Below are 23799 nucleotides of genomic sequence, written 5' to 3' on the forward strand. Positions count from 1 at the left end.
ATAAAACCGAGTCAGAAATATTTTTATAAATATTTATAAAATGTTAGCGATGTGGTATTAAAATTTCGTTAGGAAATTTTAATGTTTGGGTAGTCAATTAAATGAAAAGGACTAAATTGTAAAAGGTGTAAAAATTGCTAAAATGATTAAATAGCTTAAGAGTCTAATGAGAAAGGATTTAAAAGAAAATTAGAACCAAATAAAATGATTTAAAAGAAAATTAGACCCAAAATTTATTTGGGCTGGACGGCAAGGCATGAAATCAGCAGGAAAATTGATGATTTAAGGGTAAAATTGGAATCTTGCATAATTAACTAAATAAAGATAGGACTAAATAGAAAATATCTAGATTTCTCTTCATTTTTCTTTATTATCATCAACCAAAACACCACAGGAGGGGTTATCTAAGCTGGTATTTCATAATTTTTGCACCAAATGAGTTAATCCATGCCTATTTCTTATAATTTTTGTGTTTCTAAGACTTTTACAACTAGGTCCTACTTTTAAATTCATTAGTTTTTTATTTCATGGATGAAATTAAAAGTCACCATGGTTTATTTCTGTAAGTTTATTATGAAATAGAATGAAATTGAAGCTTTAATTTGTTTATGAGATGATTTTATTAGGCAATTTCAATGGAAATTGATTTTTAGGACCTAATTGTGAAAATGTGTGGAATTAAAGTCTAGTGTTGAAATTATGATTTCCAAAGGTTGTAAAATAGTTTAAGGTGATAGAATAAAGTGTTAATTGAGAACAATCAGCTCAATTGAGAGGCTAACTGAGTAGGGACGAAATTATCATTTATTAAAAGCCTAGGGGGAAAATAGTAATAAACAGCTTGCACTAAAACAGTTTTAGATAGCAGCAATAGACTAACTTTGAAAAATCACCATAAATTCTATAAATAGAATTAGAAGATGAAAAAAATATGGAATTAAATCTTATTGAGTCTAGTTTCTCATAGAAGAAACGGTGTAAGCAATAGATTTGTAAATCTTGAGATATAATGAATTGTGTGAGACAAGGTCAGAATGAATTCGGGTTCCCCTGTTCTTACTTTGAAAAATCATTAAAAATTGAATAAAAATAAATAGGAGTTTAAATTTATATTTCTAGAATCCTGAATAAGTCTATTTTTAAGAGAAACAAACAAGAACATCATTTGAATCCTGTATAAAGAGACAATTAATTTTCAGTAAAGAAGGGTCAGAACTATCAGACAGCAGAACAGGGGTGAATTTAAAGAATAAACTGTACTTATTGACTAAACCAAAAATTCTGAAAATTTTATGGTAATAATATATGTGAGTCTAGTTTCAGGGAAAATTAGCGGATCCTAATTTAGAGTTATGTATCTCAAGATAAAAATAATTTAATGATTATGACTCAAGTAGACAGCTTTGAATGAACTATAAATAATAATGAAATTATAGAGAATGTTACATATGAACATGAAATGTATTAAATTGATAATTAAATTTATTTATTTAGATCCAGAATATTCAAATATGAAGCTAGATCGAGGAAAGGAAAAAGTTCGGGATTAGTAGATTTTTGTTTACAAACAAGTCTCGAGGTAAGTTCATGTAACTTGAATTATATTCTTAAATACTTGAAATGTATGTTATTGATGTGAATATGATTTGAATGTTCATTGTATGAAAATTGATAAAACATTGATATATTTGATAAAAAGGGGAAGAAATCCCAGTTGAATGAAAGGAAATTTCGATGGATCTCTGAAAAGGAATTGACGGTAAAAAGGATCTAGCCCGGACGGGTGACCCCATCCTGATATAGCCCTCCCGAAGAATATGTGTAAAATGGATTTAGCCCGGACAGGTAATTCGAATCAGGGTCTGAATTTAGCCTGGACTAGTAATTCAGATCCAAGCTCATTAAAGTAATTGTCGTTGTAGGGGATTTAGCCTAGACTGGTAATCCCGACAATGCTCTGAGTTTATATTATAGGGGATTTAGCCTAGACTGGTAATCTCGCTGTAAAGATGAGGTTTGCGGGAGTGTGCTCTCTGAAATGGAAATGTGCGCACATGAATATGAATTGACAGACCCGGAAATGTACACTAAAAGTGTACCTCTGAAAATCCATCGAAAATTCCAAGAAATTCAACGGGATAAATATGAAAAAAAATATAAGGGAATGAAAATCATGTTATTGATGAGTTCATCAATCATGATATATATATTATTGACACATGAAAATTATTGTACTAACTTGAATGTTGAGTTTGTGCATGTTAGGGTAATAATGCATTGAATGAATATTTGAATGTTTATTGCATTGTATTGAAAATATTAGGTAAGTATAATTCTAGTTACATGAGCTTACTAAGCACAAAGTGCTTACCTTGTTTCCTTTTTTCCTGTTTTGTAGTGTTAAGAGCTCGGAGGTCGGATTTGGTCGGAGACACATCACACTATCAACTTCAAGATTTCGGTATATCAAGAAACTTTATTTTGAAAATCAATGGCATGTATAAGCTAATAAAGTAAATGTTAACGTGAAATGAATGTAAAGTTAGTCATTGGTATGGTTAACAAACCTGATTTTGGTATGTGATGATGTTATCTTATAAATATGCGTGAATCTATATGCGTTAATCTATCTTGAAAATATGTTGAATTGGATTAGTTGATGTGGATTGTTTTTGGTTTAAAATTGTAGGGAATGTTAGATATCTATAAATGGGTAATATTGAGTTAAAAAAATTTAATTCGTAAACTCCGGTAATACCTCGTACCCTATTCCGGCAATGAATGCGGGTAGAGGGTATTACAGTATTTCTTCCTAAGATTCAAAAAACATCAAAATTACAAAAAAAAAAACTAAATTGACTTATCAAATAACCTTCAAACTTCAAAACCCTAATTTTCCTTTTTCTTTTTCTTTCCTTTCTATTTCATTCCACCTTCCCTGTTCTTTCTTTTTTTTTTCTATTTTATTTATTTATTCTTTTATTATTATATTATATCATTATTATTATGTTTTAAATTATAAATATAATTTCTTATTTAATAAGTAAATACATATTTATACATACATTTGTATCAATCAAAATAATGCAAATGTACTTATATATACCACACACTTGTCACATAAGGCTTATTTGCTAATTTAATCCTTTGACTTTTCTATAGTTTTTAATTAAACCTTTACATTTTATTCAATTTAGTCTTTTCACTAAATTAACCTTAATTAAGCTAAACTTACTTAACTAAAATCTAATTAGTCTCTCACCTAACTTCGTGAATATTTCTAATAAATATTTACGAATCTAATTTTCAAAATCGAAGACCCGAAAATTCACTTTTCCGATGACCTAAAAATTTGGGTCATTACATGTGATCAACTTAGTCATAGCTCTATTGTTTTGGTTCAAAAGATTATTAACAACAAATAGAATAAACTATTGTTTCTGAGTAGTTATAGGCATAGTTGTAATTGTTTTTGTAACTAATTTATTTGATTCAGTCTCTTGACATAATTTTTTATTGATTTAATCTAATCCCTAAATTTAGTGTTGATTTATTCAATTTAGTTATTAAATTATTTTATATGATTTTTCTAGTGATTATAAATATACTTCAAATTAGAATTGAAAAGTTTATTTTAAAGTTGACCTATAATAGTACCTTGCAAATGGTTGGGGACAATTTCTCTTAAAATTATATTTTCCCTTGATTTTTCAAATGCTGAGTCGCAAACATTTGGTTCATGTTAATCGTACCCCGAAAAGGGTGGGAGTCTATTTATCTTAAAATGAATAATGTAGAAGCCCAAATTAGCCCGGGCCTTTTACAAAAAAATAAACCCAAACCAAATCAATTACAACAGCCCAATATAGGCCCAAAATCATTAAAACCCTAAAGACCCAATTGGCCCATAACTTTAACTAATTTTTAGCAAAAACAAAGAAGAGCAAAACCCTAGCCGCATGCCTTCAGCCACCAGCCTCTTCACGCGCGCCACCACCCCTCGGGGCGCCAATCACCTGCCTTCCACGCGTCTGACACCACCTGCAACAAGAACAAACACAACAGCAAAAGAAAGCATGCGAATCATGGGGGAAGTAATAAACAAAAGGAACGAAAAAAACATTGGCTTTAAAAGCCGAAATCTATCATTTGTAAAAAGGGGGGGAATTTTTTCTATGAATACAAAGGATTTTTCTTTGTTTTAAATACTAGCAGAGCAAATACAAGAATGATTCAAAACATCAAAGCAGTAGAATAGCATCAAATCAAACTAAAACTAAGGTGAATCTTCTATTTTTTATTTTTTATTTTTTTTTCATTTTATTTTCGAAATCAGTTCTTCTATATCTGTAAATACATAAAAATAAATAAAGGAATAATATTATAAAACGTAAAAAACAAATTACGGTCGGCAGCCCCCCTTTCTCTCTTCCTTCTCTCTTTTTTTTCTTTCTCCCTCACCAAATGATTTTTTTTTTGTTAATTTTAGGCCTTATATAGCCCGCCAAAACGACGTCGTTTTGGGGGCTGCTCTTTAGCCCCAAAACGGCGTCGTTTTGGCCTAACCCGTTTGTTGACCCGACCCGTTCCAAGGATCCGCGTGTTTTTCATTGGAGGGGCTAATTGCACTTTTAGCCCCTCCGCTTTTTCAAGCCTTTGCAATCAAGTTTTTTTATTTAAAAATTTGCCCCAAGAAGTTGTCGCGCTTTTCAATTTAGTCCCCACTGATATGTTGTGTTTTAATGGGAAGCAATATTTGCTATTTTAGTCCTCCTAGGTTATGCGCGTATGACATTTTGATCCTTTTTCTTTATTTCTCTTTAAAATTGCCCCAAAACTTTGTTTTTTTTCAAAATTTAGTCCTTTTTTAGATTTTAGTTTATTTTCGTAGTATTTTCGTTATTTTATTTCACTTTAAATATTATTTTATTATCATTTACAAATATTAGTGTATATTTTATTATATATGTATATATATACTCCTTATGTATGGTATTTTTTTAACATTATTATATTTACCATTATACTTATTATATTTAATATATTATATTTTACTTTCCTTACCTTATTATTATGTCATATTTTCTTTTGTATTTTTATTATTATTGCTATTATTGTTATTATTATTATTTATTATTATATTTATATAATATTATTAATAGGTACTTTTAACATTATTATTTCTAATATGTAAATGCTATGTAAATATTTTAATACTATATTATGTATGTATTTTTCATTGCCATATTATGTATATATTTTTAATGCTATGTGTACACTTTGTAATACTATTATTATGTATATATTTCAATACCATTAGTTATACATTTTTGTACTATTTCATATATATATTTTTCTATATTATCCTTATTATTAGTATTAATATTAGTGTGTTTTATTATATGTATATATACTCTCAATATTATATTCTTATACTCTTAATACCATATTATTCTTATTATTTTCACTATTATTACTTACTTTTAATATTATTGTTATTATTTACATATATGTATAAATATTTTCATGTACTTATTATAAATGTATCATTTTCTTATTTTGTTATGTACATACATTTTTTTATTATATATGTATATGTCTATACTCTATTAATTAGTTTTATATGCTAATTTATGTGTACATTTCTCATGCTATCTCATGTATATATATTTTATATAATCCTTATTATTGTTATTAATACTATTATTATATACGTGTATATGTATATATAGTAGTTTTCATCATTTCATTCCAATATTTTGTATTATTTGTTTCCTTTTTTATATTATTATATATTGGTGTATATATTTCTTATGTGCATACATTTTTTAATATTTATTTTATATATATGTAAATATTATGTATACATTTTTAAATACTATATTGTATATGTATATATATATTCTTAGTACTATATTACGTATATATTGTATATATTTATTTTTACCCCTATTATATTTATTATTGATATTAATACATTTATTTTATCATACGTATATATATACCTTTTTAAATATTGTTTTATATATATATGTATATATTATGTAAATATTTTATTATTACTAGTTATATTTTTACTATCTTAGGTATATACTCCGAACATTATATATAGTTTACATACATACTCTTAATATCATGTGTATACATTCATTATTTCTATTTCATGTTTTATTCTAGTATTACATGTATCTTCATTGTTTGTAATATTATTGTCACACTTATATTTGCTTCAATATGCTTCTAGATCTGTCTTTTTGCTTATTTTTATTTATTAATTTGCTTTACATAGTTTCGAACATATTTATTCGTGTTTTTATTTATTTCAATAAGCAAGGCAACGTGCCGATTTAAACACTATGTCCTCGATTTCATCGCTATGTTGGGTGAATATCAATCGACTCGTGTTAAAATGGTATATCATTCTCAAAAAAAAAATCAAAAAGATTGAAAATTCTTGTCTTTTCAAACGGATCACGATTTAATCTTATATTGAACTCGTATTTTTGAAAATCAAGACAACACGTGTTTATAAGATACCAATTTTGGGCGTCGCGAGTGTGCTAATACCTTCCTCGCGCGTAACCGACTCTCGAACCCTAAATTTTCTCTGGATTTTAACGTAGACCTAAACTCAGCCTTTTATTTGTTTTAATAAGAGATCTAATAGGTGTCCGATCACACCTAGAAAAAAGGATCGGTGGCGACTCCCTGTTTATTTCAAAATCAAACGTCAAATTTTAAACTTTTTTCCATAAATCGCCACAATTAGCGACCAAACTACGCTAAAATTTTTACGTCGCTACAAATAATAAAATAATAAAAATAAGTTTTATTAAATATTTTAAGAATCACAAATGGTTAATTCATCAAATCCTCGGGGTTTATTTTTCTTTAAAAAATAGCAGTAAATTCAAGTTTTGTTATTCCTCAAATTATACCTCGTAGATGGTTGAGGTCTATTTTTATTAAAATAAAATTGTTTTAAAATACGATTTTGGGTAAAATATAAATTGGTAAATTATGGTTTAGGATAGTTTAATCAAAATTTTAAGAGACGAATATAGTACTATTCTTCAATACTAATATGGTATTATTCTTTAGGATAGACATTGTAGTGGTGTTAATCCATTCGTCTGGACTCAAATCTGGTATAACATAGCTAGATTCGACTTTTTTTTAAAAAGATTTTTTTAACTTTAAATTCATTCAGCAAATATTATTAACAAATGGTTAAGTGTAATTGTAAGACACATTAAACTTTTAACAAGAGAACACAAATTCGAACATTGAAGTCAACATTGTTGAGAGGAACAATCTTAAACCTCGAACATAGACTGTAAATTACAGAAATACAGAATACTAAAAAAAATTTTGAACTTAAAATAAATCATAGTTGAATAGACTTAAGGTCAGTTTAAATACAAAAAAAATTATTTAATATTTTTTGTCTCCAAAAACAATTTTGAAAATTTTAAAAACACCCTATTTTAATCATATTTAATAGGTGACTAGTCACACTAACTTAAAAATAATTAGTGACATCTCTACTTAGAATATTTTTGTGCCTAGCATGTCTGAAATTATTTTTCGAGAAATTATAGGCTGCCTAAATACACGGACTATTATCGAGCATAGATTTTTTTATTTTTATTTTAAATTGTTTTATTAGATTTAAAATTTATATTTAAGAGTTTGAAGTTTTTGGGACTAAATTAATATTTTAGATTTTTTTACATATTAAAAAAATTTTAAAAATTAAAATAGTTATTATAGTAATAATGAACGGCTCACATTTATCCGTAAGTCTACGGACTCTGAGCTAAGTCCATCCCTTATTTTTCAGCACGTCATGGCAAGTGGTACTCAGTTACGTGGGGCATATAGGATCTACATAACTACATGTAAAAGGAAGTCCACCTACTTCCTATTGACACGTGGACATCTATAAATTTTCTCTTCTTCCCCTTTTTTGCTTTTTAAAAAATGATTTAATTTCATTTTTAGTCCTTCTATTATGCTTAAATTTGAAATTTAATCCTAGCTCTTTAATTTCTAATATAATCCAATCCTATATATTTTTCATAATTTTATTAGTTAGCCCAAATAGCTAATATAGTTAAATTTTTTATTAAAATATTATTTAGTTATATATAATTTGAATATTTTAAGGGTCATTTTTTGGGTTTGCCTTACCTTTTTTACATTATGAGACAATGGTCAAATCTCAATTTTGGCCCTTATACCATGCTAAAAGTAGGATATAATCCAAATACTTTATTTTTGACATAATTTGGTACTTCTACTTTTATAATTTCATTAATTAGTCTAAAAGTTAATATTGTTAACTATTTCAATTACAATGTTGTCATTTTTTTAAGAAAACTATTCCAATAAAAAATTATTCTATCATGACAAGTTCGAATGCTTATTTTTAAGAAAAAAAATTCACATAAAGCATTTTCAACGTATTTTTTATTACATCATTACTAAGTAATTTTTGTTTAATTTTAAAATTTCACACCATTGAATTTAGCTAAATAATTTAAGGGGGTTAATAACTTACCTAAATTCTTAATATTGAAAAGTAGAGAAATTAAATTTCTAGAAAAATTGTGACTAAATTTCAAATGTACAAAGTGTATAGGGACTTAAATTATATTTTAACCTTCAAATATTTACTTCATAATTTAATACAAATAAATAATCAACTCATTTCAAAATGTCACACCAGTGGAATTTTAACAGTGACAACAAGACTTAAATTTTTAAATCTAAAAGTAGAGAGTCTAAATCTTTAAAAATAAAAATAGCAGTAGAGTATATTTTAACCTTAAAATATTTATTCCAAAATTTTTACACAAATAAATAATCAACCTAACGTAAAGCGTGAAAATCATACTAATTAAGATTAAAAGTTAGGACCATAATGAAAGCTCGGGTTCTTGTGAATGAAACATAATGGAGATTAAAGCTTCCTAATAAAATTTTAAATTTTGGATGGAGACTTTATAATAATTTACTTCCTACTAAGGCTAACTCATAGGGGTGTTCTTTTGAATGGGACGTCCAGGTTATGTTTTCAAATGGTTGAGAGTGATGTACAGGGTTTGCCCAAGTGATCGAGAGGCTGTTCATGATAATTGCTTTACTACTTTCTCTAGCTTCCAGCTCTTGCCGTTAACTTAATTCGTAATATTATTCTAGATGGGGATTGTGACACTCTAGGATGTATGTAATGATTTGTTGGAGAATTTGGTACATTCGGACCTTTTTTACAATGCTAATAGGTTACCAGAGTTTACTTTATGTGCAGCGTTGGTGCAGGGACTTTTTAGATGATTGACTTTCTGTCAATGAGCTAACCACATTCGGCATTGAACAACATGCCTTTGGCAGCTCGCTGGACACGACCTTCAACTGAGGCTATGAATATGCGTGTTGATGCGACATTGGATAGGCTAATAATGCTGCTGGTTTTGGGGCTATATTACAGGATGGTGGTGGTAATTTTTTGGCTGCTAGGACGTGGAGATCTGATGAGGTAATTTTTAGTTCTCATAAATATACATAACTTAATTTTGACCCTCCCAAAAATAATTTCTAGCTTCAACCCTGGCCCTAGGAGGGTGCCGTTGACCTTAGAGTAGTTACTGCTTCATTTTCCATCTCCCCATCTCCCTCCCTCTCTTTTCCTCTCGTTTTTCTTTTTCTTCTGTTTTCCTTTTATGTTTGCTCCGACCTTGAGATGGGGTTTCTTGCGGATGTTGGCCTGAGTGGCGGCTCCTCTTGTGAGTGTGTGTCTTCCCAAATATCCTCCAGCAGTTGACCATTGCTCTTTTGTTGGTGGGCCTCTCCTTGCCCCCAATGGTCTCATGGGTATCTCCTTTGGTTGCTTTGGAGCTTTCCTCCTTTTTTGCTCTTGGGTCTCGAGTTTTCTTCCAACAAGATCTTCTCATGTACTTTGTTGTACTCCATTAATGTGCCCCTTTTGAACTTGTTGTCTTTAGTGTTAAATCTCCAAATCTTGGGGTTGAAGGTCGCTGCATCTTGTGTTTAGTTTTGGTCTTGCTCTAATCTTTATTCAATTGCATGGTGATGTCCGTATCACTTTTTGGATCTCAACTCGGCTATGTCTACTTCCTTTGAGATGTTTGGGTTGTGGGTGATACAGTGTTCTCCGGTTGCTTAGGGCTTGGAGGCCATCCCTCTTCCTCCCTATAGTGTGGTAGGTTGTCTTTGTCATCAAGGTCAAGGCTCGTTTGGCCCTTGTGTTGATTGTCCACGTCAGAAATCTGGAGACTGATTATTACTTTTCATTTGTCGTTAGTGATTTTGTCGTTATCCTTAGCCTTGTTATTTTTGTGGCAACCAAACACCTCCCCCTGGGATTGAGTCAGACATCAGCACGTGTATTATTATAAACCCAAAGATCTGAACCTGGACCATCGACTTCCCTTTGACGTAATCTTCAATCGACACTTGGCTTTTCTTTTATATTTTTATTACTTTTAATTAATTTATAACCATATTCTTCAATGGTATATTTTATATTGCGTAAACGTCTCTTCAAAGATATTATTGGAAATAGACTTTGGTTAACATGATGATTAAGGTGTTAATTACTTAATTATTTATTTCAAGTGTAAATACTTAATTATTTAAAGTCTAACTTAAATTAGAATTGTATTGTTGTTAGATATTATTAGAAATGCACATAGATGCTCCCATACTATGCTTTTATGTAATTCGTAAAATACAAAATATGTTATTTATACTTTAAAACTTTAAATCCATTAATATTCTTTTATTTTATAAATAACTTTAAAAAATTATCATGTATCTATTTTATTTAAATATTTATTTTTTTAAAATTATACAACACCCCTATATAATATTTATTATTAATATATTTATTAAAAGTCCACATAAAAATTAATTAATTTTTTGATTGCAATGGTAAAATTAATTGTTTATGATGAATAGTGTTTTGGGTTCAAATATTATTATGATCAATTTTTTATTTATTATATAAAAAGAAAAAAATACTCTCATAAAATATAACTTAATTTGTATATGAGTGAGTATTTTAGTAATTTCAATTGGTGTTTAGTTGACTTATGACACCAACTCAGTGAATTAAAACAAGTATACTAAACTATGACACACCCATGATGTTGTGAAAAAATTATTTAACAAATATAATTATAAAAAAGGATGAGTATTTGATATACTAGTAGTGCATTTTTTTTTATTCCACAAATAGCTTTAAAAATTGGCATGTGTCTCTCTTTTTTTAAATATTTTACTATACCCTATAGGACATTTGTCAACCCATTGACATTACTTGTGAAGTTTAAAAATTCCACATGTAGTGTACTAAATAATATCCCTATAAAAAGTTGATATTAATATTGAGGTTTTAGTTCAATAGTAAAATAAAAATGTGAAAATTAAAAAAAAGGCGTAAGTTCAAATCTTCTTTATGTATGTATATGTTTTTATATAAAAGACATTAAATGACAAAAACACTCTCAAAATAAAATAACTTATCTTGTAAAGTGTAGATATTTTCATCTTTTTCTAATTGGATTAATATTTATTTAACTATAGTGACACCAACTCAATCAATGTTAGTATATATTAACTTTGCAACAATATAATTTTCCTTTTGAATTACTTTTAAGAAATGAGATTTTTTTTAATAATTATAGAAAAGTAAATGTTACTTTTGAGACTAAATTACTTTTTTTTCTTATATATTTTCATTATTTTTATATAATACTTTTTTTACTTATCAAAATTTTAAAAAAAATATTTAATTTTAAATTTATTTTAGGTACTATCAGATTAAATTTTAATTTACATACTAATTAAAATACATATTAAATTTTTTAAAAATTTATTTTGTTTAATTATATATATTGTTTTTAAGAGAAATTCATTATTTATTTTTATAAAAATAAGTAAATAAATATTATTTTTTAAAAAATTGATTGAATTAGATATTTGTTAATTTCATAGGGACTTTTACTAAAAATAGATATCATTGAAAATTTTAAAGTTCATAAAATTTGGATTTTATGTAATGGGGAATATCACATTTTTAGTGAAGCAAACGTATTAATGTATTTTTGAATGCATGTTAAATGTTGTAAAACAGGAAGAAGAGAAACTAAAAGAGAGGACCCAAATCTTATTCATTAGTAATACATTTGTATCCTACTTCAAGAAGCGTTTTTAGGTAAGATCATACTTAAATCATCATTCTCTATCCCTCAATTAAATAAACAAATTGCAAGAAAATGAGCTCCCCTTCTTTATAGTTTATCATCCAAAATTCATTTGTGAGAAATATATTTTACCACATCAGCTTAAAAAGAAGAAAAAAAACAATCTTCCTTAATCCTATTAAGCAAGAATTTTGACATTATGTAGCCATGCCCTTCAAGACTCAACTTTCTTTCTAAGCTAATAAGATATTTTCCTGATCTGCCCTAAATCGTTTTTCAATTACAGGGATTAATCTTTTTTTAAGGTGAAGTCGATCGTTTTGTGGGTTTGTAGTCGAACGCTACAATCTATACCAAGCAAAGGATGAAGTTGCATTAAAGTTGAAAAAAATGAGGGAAGTTAAATTAGCATACATCCCACCAGGACACTGATTTTGAATGAAGAAAGATTTCACCGTTAAAAGGATCAAAGCATCTTATATATTTCCGATTTTTTCATTCTTTACCGAAAGGCTGGAATCGAGCATCAAATCCCAGTCTCACAACTTTTTTCTCCAATACGCTATGAACCCAGTTATTCAACTATCAAGTAGGACTGATAGTGTTCCCAAAATTTCCCAATTTTCTTTTGTCATCTCATGACTTTAGCTTAGAAAATTAGGCTTTTTTCAGGGCATTAGGCATATAATATAAAAGGTGAAGGCTTTCAAAAATTGGAAATTGGCTGCGAAATTAAGTTAGTCTCTCTTTAGTTTAATTTACCTCAAGCAAACTTTAACTAGCAATACTCAGGAATGAATACAGATACAGGGCATGACAGAAACACCCCAAAAGAGATCAAAAAGGACAAATACCTTCACATTTGTGATCGTCTCATCTACTTTTTCAATCACATTTCTTATTTTGTACTTTCTGCTATCCATTTCTTAGTAAATTTAGAGACCCTTTAAGGGTAAGTCCATAGGCTTTCTATATCTGAAATCTCTGGTGAATCATCTGAAGCGAGTGAGTTGATCCTGGGAGGGGTTACGAGCATTCCTCCTGCCATGTCCACCATCAAATTGGGAAAGTTTAAAAGCTCTTCCTCGTCAATATATTCCTGACCTGAACCAGACTCCATGCAAGTGCTAAACGTCGAAGCGGTACCCTCATTTTGAAGGTTGCCTTGATCCTGTTTTGATGACCCCGTATCTGGCATGGGTAGCCTGGAAGCGGCAGCACTAGCAGCAGCCGCTCGAATATCGGCTGCGGATGCAGAAGCCACTTTTGGATACGAAAGAATCATATCCGGAAAGTTCAAATCCGTGTCAGGACCTTTTAGAGCAATAGCAGCCACGTCATACGCGGTGGCTGCCATTTCAGGAGTGGGGTACGTTCCGAGCCATATACGCGTGGTTTTACGAGGCTCTCGTATTTCAGATACCCATTTGCCGCTCCTGCTTCGTATTCCCCGATAACTAGAATGCCTTCCGGAACCAGGCCAGCTATATTGAACAGGGCTTGGCGTCGGGATGGAAGGTAGGCTGCTGCGATTTGGCAACTGCACAAGATAGAGCGTAGAGTCGGGGATTTGAGGGGTTGGTGGGTTCTCGTCGGGGGACAAATTGGCCATATTTGTGATTCTACGTATGCGTGCATGTATGTATGCGTAGTAGGTAGAGTGAGTGAAAGAAGGGTTAAGGGTTTGGAAGCAGATGGGTTGGATTTTATAGGGGGTGGGGAAGCTTATAAGGCGTGGAGAAATCGCGGTCACTTTTTGGATGAGATGGTGAGACCGAGATAGAGGTTTAACAGCCTACACGTATTGTGCGCAAAAACTTTGAAAAATGAATTAGCTAACTTACCTGTTCGTCCTCTCCATGTCCCCTCTAATTATATATGACTAGATTTTGGAGAATTTTTCTTTTGAATTTACAATTATAATTATAATCCTAATCCTACTCATTTTATCTAATAATTCACAAAACCAGTTATAAACTATTTCACAATACATATTTTTTAAAAATTGTAATTAAATAATTATTTTATCTATTTCAAAATTTTCATTTATTACTAACTCAACACGACAATTTTCATATAAGTGTTTTTTTTTTGTTACTTTTTCAAAAGTTTTTTGGAACCCAAACAGTTTTTACGTGTGGAAAAGCACTCTTGCAATTAAATAATATTTTTAGCCCTTATTCTTAATCCAATTATTTTACCTAATATTTATATTTATTATACAATTATTTTTTTATTAAAATTTATTTCAAATATATAACATTACATATTTAAATTTGTAATGACTATATTATAATATTTAAAATATAATTTATATATTAAATTAAGCTTTAAATTAATTACTTGAAAATATTTAAAAATTATATTTACTATATCAAAATATTATTATTTTTATGTTGTTACTAAATTATCATATTAATAATGAATTTGAACATTATTTAAATATAAAAATATATTTTTTTTATTTCATAATATGTCTAGAATAAATATTTTATCTTAAATCAAAATTTTTAAAATCAATAAAAAAAACTAACATTTAGTAGGTTACTTGTATCATTAATAATTCTAGATGAAAACAATTGGGACTATGATATACTCCTATTTTAAAAGTAAATATGGAAGTTTGGTTTACATGACACAAAAGCACATTATGTAAGACACATTTTTAAAAATCATGTTCAAATCATGATGGTTGGATCCAAACAACAATAAACATAAAAATTGTTGGAATTCATTGTAAAAAAAATATTTTTAAAATTTATTAATTAAAAAAACTTGCAAAATTTTTGTTACCATTCTCACTTTTTTTTTCTCACATTCACAAGATATTTGTGTTCTCTCAATTTCATTAATTAATTTAAGGAATTTCTTTTCATTGTTTATATTAGATTAATTCAATTTAAGTTAATTTCATAAATTACTTAAGGTATATTAAATTAAGTGAAACCCCAAGCTCAAACGGGCTGAACTGACGTTCTAAAGGAGTAAGAGTAAATGCGAGCAGTTGGGTTGCAAAATCAACAATGTGAATTGATGGACTAAAGCCAGTATGGGGATGGCAAAAACAACCCAGACCCCATCGGTCCAATTCTAAGGTCCTTTTTTTTCTTCCTCAAATCCTGTTTTGGATTGTGTCGGGGTTAATTTTAAAGAAAATTCACTTGTTTTGATATAATTATTAGTTTAAAATATATGATTATAAAAATTGTATTAATATTTATTCTAACTTAAAAGCAATTGATAGTGCCATTAATAATAATTTGAAAATAGTGTCATAATTTGTGAAATCTTTCTTGCTTCGACTTTTACATATTTGTGTATATATATATTAATTCCCGACAAATTTTCTACTTGACCTTTGGTGTTTAGGCCATTGGGCAAGAGAAATTCATGTTAATGTGATCATTTGTGAAGTATATACAATTTGATTGACATCTAGAGAAATTGAATGTCATCATAGATGAAGACCTGTTATCACTAACGAACAAAGTACAGTCTCCTGTGCTTTTCTTCTCCCTCCAGCCCCATGTCTCACAATTCATTTTCATATTCCAAACTTTGGCTCCAATCATATCCCAGATTCTCCTACCAAAGCCACCTCATTATTTTTTCAACCAACAATTGTGCCCTTATAGGTGACTCTACAATATGTTTCTATACAAAATTTACTAGTTCTATATGTTATGGTCTAAGGGCAAATATGTAAAACGTGATTTATCAGCCAGATTAAAACAAACTCTACCCTTGCAATCAATTGAAAAAAGTGATGTTGACAGTATATAACATCATGAAGCATGCCCCAGTCATGGTAAATGTAAGTCCATTCTCTGATTGGTCTAATATAAGCTAGATGATCATAGGAACCAAACATAACCATGATTGTTTAATCGTCAGGACTCGATGTTGGGTTGGCAATAAGTACAACCTTGCAAATGTGATAATCATAGTTTGGAACCAAGAAACTATAGGGGATTGGAAGTTTTAGTAAAGAAAGAATAATGTAAGTATTTAGATTGGAACTGATTTGTTTGTTGGAGACCAAAACAGTGGATTGAGTAAATGAAGAGCTAAATCCTCATCCACAATGACCAACTATCCGTGGAAAGAGCCAACAAATCGATCGGCATGAGATATTTGGAATCGGAGTGGAAGAAACTTGTTATCTTTGATGCAATATAGTTAGGGAGCTTTGGAGACAACATGTAGTCGATGTTCTCCATTGCAGCACTATGCCACGCCACCAAATGGTAAATTGTCCGACATTGAAACTTACTTTTATAATATCAAATCAACAAACTTCCTAAGCAGAATTGCCTAATTTGCATCCAAATTACAAAACCAGTAGCTACAAATTTAAGAATATTTGTATTAAATATTGCAACTCACCTGAATCCATATTTAGTTATTGTAGAGAGAATTTGGTATTGTGTTAACAATTTAAATTATTAATTATGAGTTATAAATATGTATATATATAAATTGGAAACGCTATAATAATTAGATTTGAACCCAATATTCTATTAAATTAAAATTCCCTAAAACCCAACCCTGAAACCCAAAATCCAATTAGATCTAAAACCCTATTGCATCACGTATGAATATTTTAAATTTAAAAACATTTTTTCCCTTTGGATCTAATATTTAATAAATAACTTTTTAAAGTTTTGAAATAGAATTTTGTTTAGAACTCCACGCAGACACCGTATTGGTGGGGTAATTCACCAAAAATCGTGTTTCGCATTTAAAATTAAATGGCGACCACCACCGAAACAGCGACATCTCCCTCGTCTTTTTGCTAATCCTGTTCTGGTTTTGGTTATCATCCTAACGAACCTTAATCTAATTTTTCTATTTTTACTTTTCTCTTTCCTCATCATAATACCTAAATTCATCCCTCTTAACCCTCTTAACTTTTTTTAATGTCTTATCCGATTTGTAATCATTCATTTGATTTTTTGCTAATATTTTTTAAACTATAATTAATATTGTTAATATTTGTACTTAATAAAATAACATTATTTACCTAAATACTGTGTTAATTTTGTTAACTGTCTTTTACCTTTGTAGTCCTTTTATGTATTAATTAGATATAAAAGTGATATTTCGCCCTTAAATTTGATTATTTTTTCATTTCCATTTCTGAATTTTTTCTTTTGTACACTTGACGGTTTTCTACCATTTTAATCCTAAACATGGATTCTCTTAAAATACGATGGTGTAGTATTTTAAGATTATATTATGTAATTTTTTTTAATTTTTAATAAAATTTATTTTTTAAAATTATATATATAATTTTTTTAAATAATTTCATTATAAGTATCTATTCTTTTTAACACAATACTTATAATTATTTATAACCCCTTTTCAACTCATAATTAGGAGGATAATACGCTTCATCACAATTTAACCCATATATTCCTGTATTGAAAACGCTTCAGCACAGTCTAACCCATATCTTCTTATATTGACATTTGACAACAATAACCATGCCAATCATCTAAGACTTAATCAACTATAAATTTTAAGTGAAGACTATAAATTTTAAGTGAAGACATGACATAATTTTAAAGTATGGTGTTATCACACTTTAATAAACTTTAATGTGAGGACCAAATTAAAAAAAAACTAAATTTCGAAATTAACGTGAAGGAAAAAAATTTTAGAAATCAAATTAAAATAAATTAGGCTAAAATTTATTTTATCTCAATTAATTAACATTAAAAATTGGTCTCAGAAACAAGCGAACAGTACAGAACCCGAATTAAATTTAAAATTTTAATTTTTGGCTGAGTCAATGCTTCGTCCAAAGGAATGGAAGAATAAGGATGGTGAAAATATAGTTAAAATATGGAAAAGGCGCGTGTCTTACAGATCCCTGGAGGAGCGTATGGTTAGTGTATTTTAGAAATGTGGATCATTTTGTACAAAATCCAAGTCTCTCCTTCACCTCCCTCACTCGTTTCCCATACACTTTTAACGCTCAACCATCTCCTGCCTCCTTTTACTCAAAGAAAAAAAAAAAAAAAACATCCCCATAATCCATGGCTTAAGTGCACGTGTAGTATACAGGCAATGAACCATGGGTCTTTTCCGGCGACTCTTTGGAGCCAAAAAGTCCGACAAAACCCGATCCGATAAAGAACGGAGGCGTTGGAGCTTTGCTAGATCTTCCAATCCCACGTCTTCAACTTCCCATATAGATCATGCTCTTACTACTGCTCCATGCGGTGACACCTTGGATGCCAGCAAGCACGCAATAGCAGTAGCAGCCGCCACTGCTGCTGTAGCTGAGGCTGCTCTCGCAGCTGCGCATGCGGCTGCTGAGGTTGTTAGACTGACAAGTGGTGGTGGTGGCCCCGCTGGGAACAACCGACGACTCGTACAGGAGGTAGCGGCTGTTAGGATACAGACCGCTTTTCGAGGTTATCTGGTTAGTATTTTCTTCCTTTTTACCTTCACATCATTTCTTCCTAGCCATTTCCCATTTTCTACGTTAGTCAATAGTTTTGACTTTTTCTCTGCTTTCTTTCCGCTTATTCAATTCAACAATGCAAACTGGAAACAAAAATTAAAATACCCTTTCATGGTTAAGAAGATTGAATAAGAGACTTAGAGATTGAGAGTGTGATTTGTTTGTTAAATTCAAAGAAAGAGTGTTGTTTAAAATTATATTAGTATATAGTGTTGAAGCTTTTAACCGTGAATGGTCCCAGAAGCAGAAAGAAAGGTGCGCCGACACCGAAAGATAAGTCATTTCGCCATCAGGATTTCACTAGCGACCGTTTATCTTTTATCTTCTACTTCCCATCTTCACTGTCTAATTTTGTCTTCTACTTCACACTCCGACGAAACAAAACTCACGACCCTTCCACGCGCGTGCTTTCTAGTATTGTTTTGGGGGGTATGGCCTATGGGGGGCAGCTGAATGGGGTGTCATCAATGCCTCAAATGGCTTTAGCTTCTTCTTCTCTCTTACCTACCAGAAATACAAAAAATAGAAAGTGGGTTTTCTTTCATTTATTTTTTAAGCAAAGGAATGAACCCATGAAGTGATGGGATATAAAGAGGCTGAGTTGTAGAATGTGTGACTTGTTTGGCAAAATTCACATTCCTTTTTCTTTGTCTCTAACCCTGTTAAAATGAAGTTGCAATCAAGACTTAATAGTTCAGTAGAGTGAAACATAAACAAATTTTTTTAAGGAGAGAAATAGGTTAACTAATTATGGTGAACATTTGCCATATCTGCAGCAAAGAAAGCTAGAATCTGAAAATAAAAACCATAATGATGCATTAACGCATCCTCTGTTTAAAATATCTGATTTGTATACAAAATTATTTCTACCCAAACGTTGTGTAGAAAATTGTGTCAAAATTGGTTTCTTGCTTTATGGGGCCTCTTTTGAAGGTAACATGCAAGTTTTACCTCATTTTAGTAAGGTAGCATGTTACAGCCAAGCTGCTGGGCCAACTTTATTCTTTCCATGGGACACTTAGATCATATTCTACCAGAACTGAATTGATTGTTCCAACTGGGAATCAGTATGACTTTATGACTGATTATTAGTTTTCTCCTGAAAGTTGTTTGATTTATTCCTCTCCTTTAATTTTATTTTACCAAGTTACCACGCTTTATTCTGATTTGAACAATAAATAAAAGAGAACAGCATTGTTTTTATGCATTTCCCCGTTTGTCATGTAGGCTACATTTTGCTTGAAAAGCATATGTATGCATTCCCCAGTTGGTAGCATTTGTTATAAAAACTATTGTAACAGTTGATGCAAAGGTAAGTTGTTCTTTCAGGAAGTAGTGTAAAATTTCTGCAGTTTTGTGAACTTAGACACAATTGGTCAAACCATATATATTCTTGTGTCTTGATTTTCTTTCCTATTTGTACTGTTTCTTTACAATCTGTCCATCGAATTTGCCCGCCTTCCAGTTTGCTGGAGGATATTTTTAATTTGCGAAGGAGATGAGATGGGCACGCTACCAATGATTAATGGGCAAAGTTACTTGTGGAGATGGCTATTCATTAAACAATTTAATTAAACTTTTGTAAAGCTGAAGTCTTGATTAAAAATTTGGTATCTTTTAGTGTTATCTGTAGGTGGGGGAGATTGTTCTTTCTTTTGCCAGTTCCTCTTTTCTGTTGGGTTGTATGGTAGGTAATGATTGCATCTATGGGCCTCCCGCTTTTTGACTTCGTTGTCTATCTGTTACAAATCATTGTTTGCTGGAGCCTTTAACTTCTAAAAGGACTAAAGAAATGTCAGTGGATTTATTTTTCTTCTGTTAATTTCTAACAAGGATTACTATACAGTTAATTGGATAGGTATTGGATGGTTTTTGGTTTGTCTGATGTAATGGTGCTTGTTTGTTTTTTTGTGGACTTCTGCTGCCGCCTGGTCCAGGCACGGAGGGCACTGAGAGCTTTGAAAGCATTGGTGAAGCTTCAAGCGCTAGTGAGAGGCCACTTTGTAAGAAAGCAAACAGCAGACATGCTCAGACGCATGCAAACATTGGTCAAACTGCAAGATCGAGCCCGTTCTAGTCGTGCACATGTGACAAAGTCTCTGGATTCTGTCGTAAAGATGTCCAGGCTTCCGCGAAATGCTGTAAGCATACCTTTCTGCTCTTTTTTATGTTTAGGGATTGTTTTAATTTCTCTACCATTTATGGAAATGATGTAAAAAGTTCATGTTAGGCCAAAAGTACGGCTTTTGATATGCTTGCTATGAGCTCACATGATATGTTTCAAGCACTAATAGATTGAAATACTAAGGGACCACTTGCTTTGCCTAAAAGTTCTGGTAACTTCTTGGAGGATTCAAAGTTCCGACCAAAGCCTCTCATATGTTCATAATATAAGTTAAGGTTAATTATGACCTAAAGATCGATTGTGGTCAAATGTAATATAGTTCCGGTCAAGGCAAAATTAACTGTGCTAGGCTGAATCTTTGTTTGAAAGGAAAGAAAAGCTTGGCATGCATTTTACTGCTGCATAACATGCAGCTACTGTAGGGAGGAGCTAATCTGTTTGTTCGGTCTGCTAATGTCCATTTTTATATGTAGTACTTGCAGGTCCATGCAACTTCCGGAAAAGATGAATGCCAACTTCGTGCTTATTGTACTAAATCTGATGGGCTCTCAATCCTAAAGGTATCACTTTATTGACAATTTGCCTTTGCAGATTCCCCTTTTTACATGCTCTGATATGGTTTACTACGTAATTCAAATTTAAAAGAAGATGAAGGTGATTCTAGGCAAATTTATGTTCAAATCAACAAATTTGAATGGACCTCGGTATGAAATTGGGGGTTCAAATCCGTCTTGAATATTGCGTTTGTTCATGCAGAGATGTGGTTCAAATTCCAACTTTAGGAACATCATTGATCTAGAGAAAGCACGGATGGGTTCAAATTGGTTAGACCATTGGAGGGGGGAAAGTTTATGGAACAACCGTAGAGAAGCTCCACTTAGCCGTCGGCTTGCTGATGATGAGAAGAGTGACAAAATCCTCGAAGTAGATACTTGGAAACCTCACTTGAGCTCCCAACAGAGTCACAGGAATGTTAGGCCATCTCAGCATTTTTCAGCTTTGGATTATACCCAGAGCTTTACGGCATATGACTCCCCGAGAAAAGCATCAGGAAAAGCTTCAAATGCCATACCAAATATCTCTTCAGCAGAAGTTTTGACATTAAGCTCCATGAAATATCCTGGAGGGAAAGATGAAGCAGTTCTAAGAACAGCTGACAACAGCCCCCAAGTGCATTCTGCATCATCTAGACCTGGAAGTAGTGCTAGGAGAAGCCCTTTTACACCCACAAGGAGTGAGTGCTCATGGGGGTATTTAAGTGGATATTCCGGTTACCCAAATTACATGGCGAATACTGAATCATCCCGGGCTAAGTATCGATCCCAGAGTGCTCCAAGGCAGAGGCTGGAGTTAGACAAATATGGTTCAACCCGAAGAACTTATCAGGGGTTGTGGGATTCAGGTACCAACTCAGAAAGAGATTTTCCTCATCATGTTGATTTTAGGTACAGGGCACATCCGACTTCCGATTGCTTGAATTGGCCTAGTAGTGCTAACCGAGGGGAATGATCGACGATCCTCCCTTCGCCTCTCCTATTTTCCTTTTCTTGTGTGTGATAGCAACCTTGTCTGCTGGAGTTGTAATTAGTTTACCATGATGTGAAAAACTTTGATCCTGCTTGATCAAATTTAGCATTATTAATATTGAAAAAGAAAAATCTAGTATGATTGCCATTTTCTCCATCATAATGATAACAACGTAGTTATTAACTGTACTGAAATTATCATAGCAAAACAAAACAAAACAAAAGAGTTTCAGTTGGAGTTGTCTGTTTCCAACTGTGCATTCACGGAGGCTAAATCCATCAAACATGGTTTTGTCCTAGTGGTACAGTTTTGTCTGAAGCGGCTATCTAGGACGGTGATAGTGACAATGAACAGCCAACATTCTTTTATTAGCCATATAAGAAAAAAACGAAACCTTGGATTCCCACAACTGACAATCGATCCGACATGATGAATCATACAGTTTCTGGAACTATTGAGTAAAAATCTCGGGATCCATGCAAATCGGAATCTGATATCATATTATCATGGCATTTCCATGATTGTCCTCTCATTTTCTTTTTCTTCTTCTTCATGATTTGCTCTCTATACTTTTTTGCTTCGCTAGTACCAAGTGTACATGAATTAGTCACTGCCGGTTATTATTATTATTATTTTTACTTCACAACATATGAATTTATGGTGATATAATCACATGGATCTAGTTCAAGATCACGTAATGATTAGAATCAGGAGAGTGGTTAAATGATCTTAATTAATCGCTCAGTTAGACAACGGAAAGTTGTTATTATTATAAAGCAACGTCATGGTTACACACAGATTAACCAGTGCAACAATATTTCTTTCCCTCATTGTTAATATTGGTTAAAACTATTTTTATTTCCTTAACAAATATGTATCTTAGTTAAGATGTATATTCTGCACAAGAATCCTTGTCTTGTGCTTAGCGACGGCTAGAGGTATTGAAGTGGCCCATGAAAGCAACATCAAAGCTCCAAGTATGTTACGAAGTTATTATACCACATTGGGGTCATCCCAGCACAACACCATGGAGCTTGGCATCCTGAAAAAATAAAATCATGTAAAAGGTTACAGCATGGATTTTACTTTGGTGTGCACTAGATTTGCAATCAAACCTGTGAGGCTCGTCAGTCATAAATGCTGAATGTGAAACTGTCCGATTAAGCATACTGGCCGGTGGGTAGGACCAGACACATTGAATGAGTTACCCCAGGTTTGCCTACCTCGGTAAAAGCAATAAGCTGGACAACGAATCGCTTACCCCATCACACCACTACTTTCACCATTGTTGCCTGTTTTTTAATGTCTAGATTTAAGCTATTCTTTTTCAAATTTATTCCATTTAGATTGAGTTAATTGATAAATTAATTATTTAATTCACTGCTTGATTAGATCTGTTAATATAATTCTAACTCCAACTCCAAAAAAAAAAGAAAGTTGTCATA

The 23799-nt window shown here is 31.2% G+C and overlaps 2 protein-coding genes across 3 annotated transcripts; one reads left to right on the forward strand and one right to left on the reverse strand.

Moving 5' to 3' along the window:
• Positions 1-12987: 12987 nt before the first annotated feature.
• On the reverse strand, positions 12988-13929 carry LOC107930244 (ethylene-responsive transcription factor ERF027). The gene has a single exon (XM_016861836.2). The coding sequence runs from the start codon at positions 13840-13842 to the stop codon at positions 13177-13179; it is 666 nt and encodes a 221-aa protein (XP_016717325.2). The 5' UTR covers positions 13843-13929; the 3' UTR covers positions 12988-13176.
• A 4181-nt stretch (positions 13930-18110) lies between these two features.
• On the forward strand, positions 18111-22495 carry LOC107930243 (protein IQ-DOMAIN 14). 2 transcript variants are annotated; one of them, XM_016861834.2, is made up of 4 exons: positions 18111-18660; positions 20640-20843; positions 21301-21387; positions 21584-22495. In XM_016861834.2, exons 1-4 carry the CDS (start codon positions 18310-18312, stop codon positions 22334-22336), a joined length of 1395 nt encoding a protein of 464 aa, XP_016717323.2. In that variant the 5' UTR covers positions 18111-18309; the 3' UTR covers positions 22337-22495. The 2 variants fall into 2 exon arrangements, with proteins under 2 accessions (XP_016717323.2, XP_016717324.2); XM_016861835.2 differs by having other exon boundaries at positions 18168-18660; positions 21310-21387.
• Positions 22496-23799: the final 1304 nt, after the last annotated feature.

Source organism: Gossypium hirsutum, chromosome A09, assembly GCF_007990345.1.
Source record: "Gossypium hirsutum isolate 1008001.06 chromosome A09, Gossypium_hirsutum_v2.1, whole genome shotgun sequence".
In the NCBI taxonomy this organism is placed as follows: domain Eukaryota; kingdom Viridiplantae; phylum Streptophyta; class Magnoliopsida; order Malvales; family Malvaceae; genus Gossypium; species Gossypium hirsutum.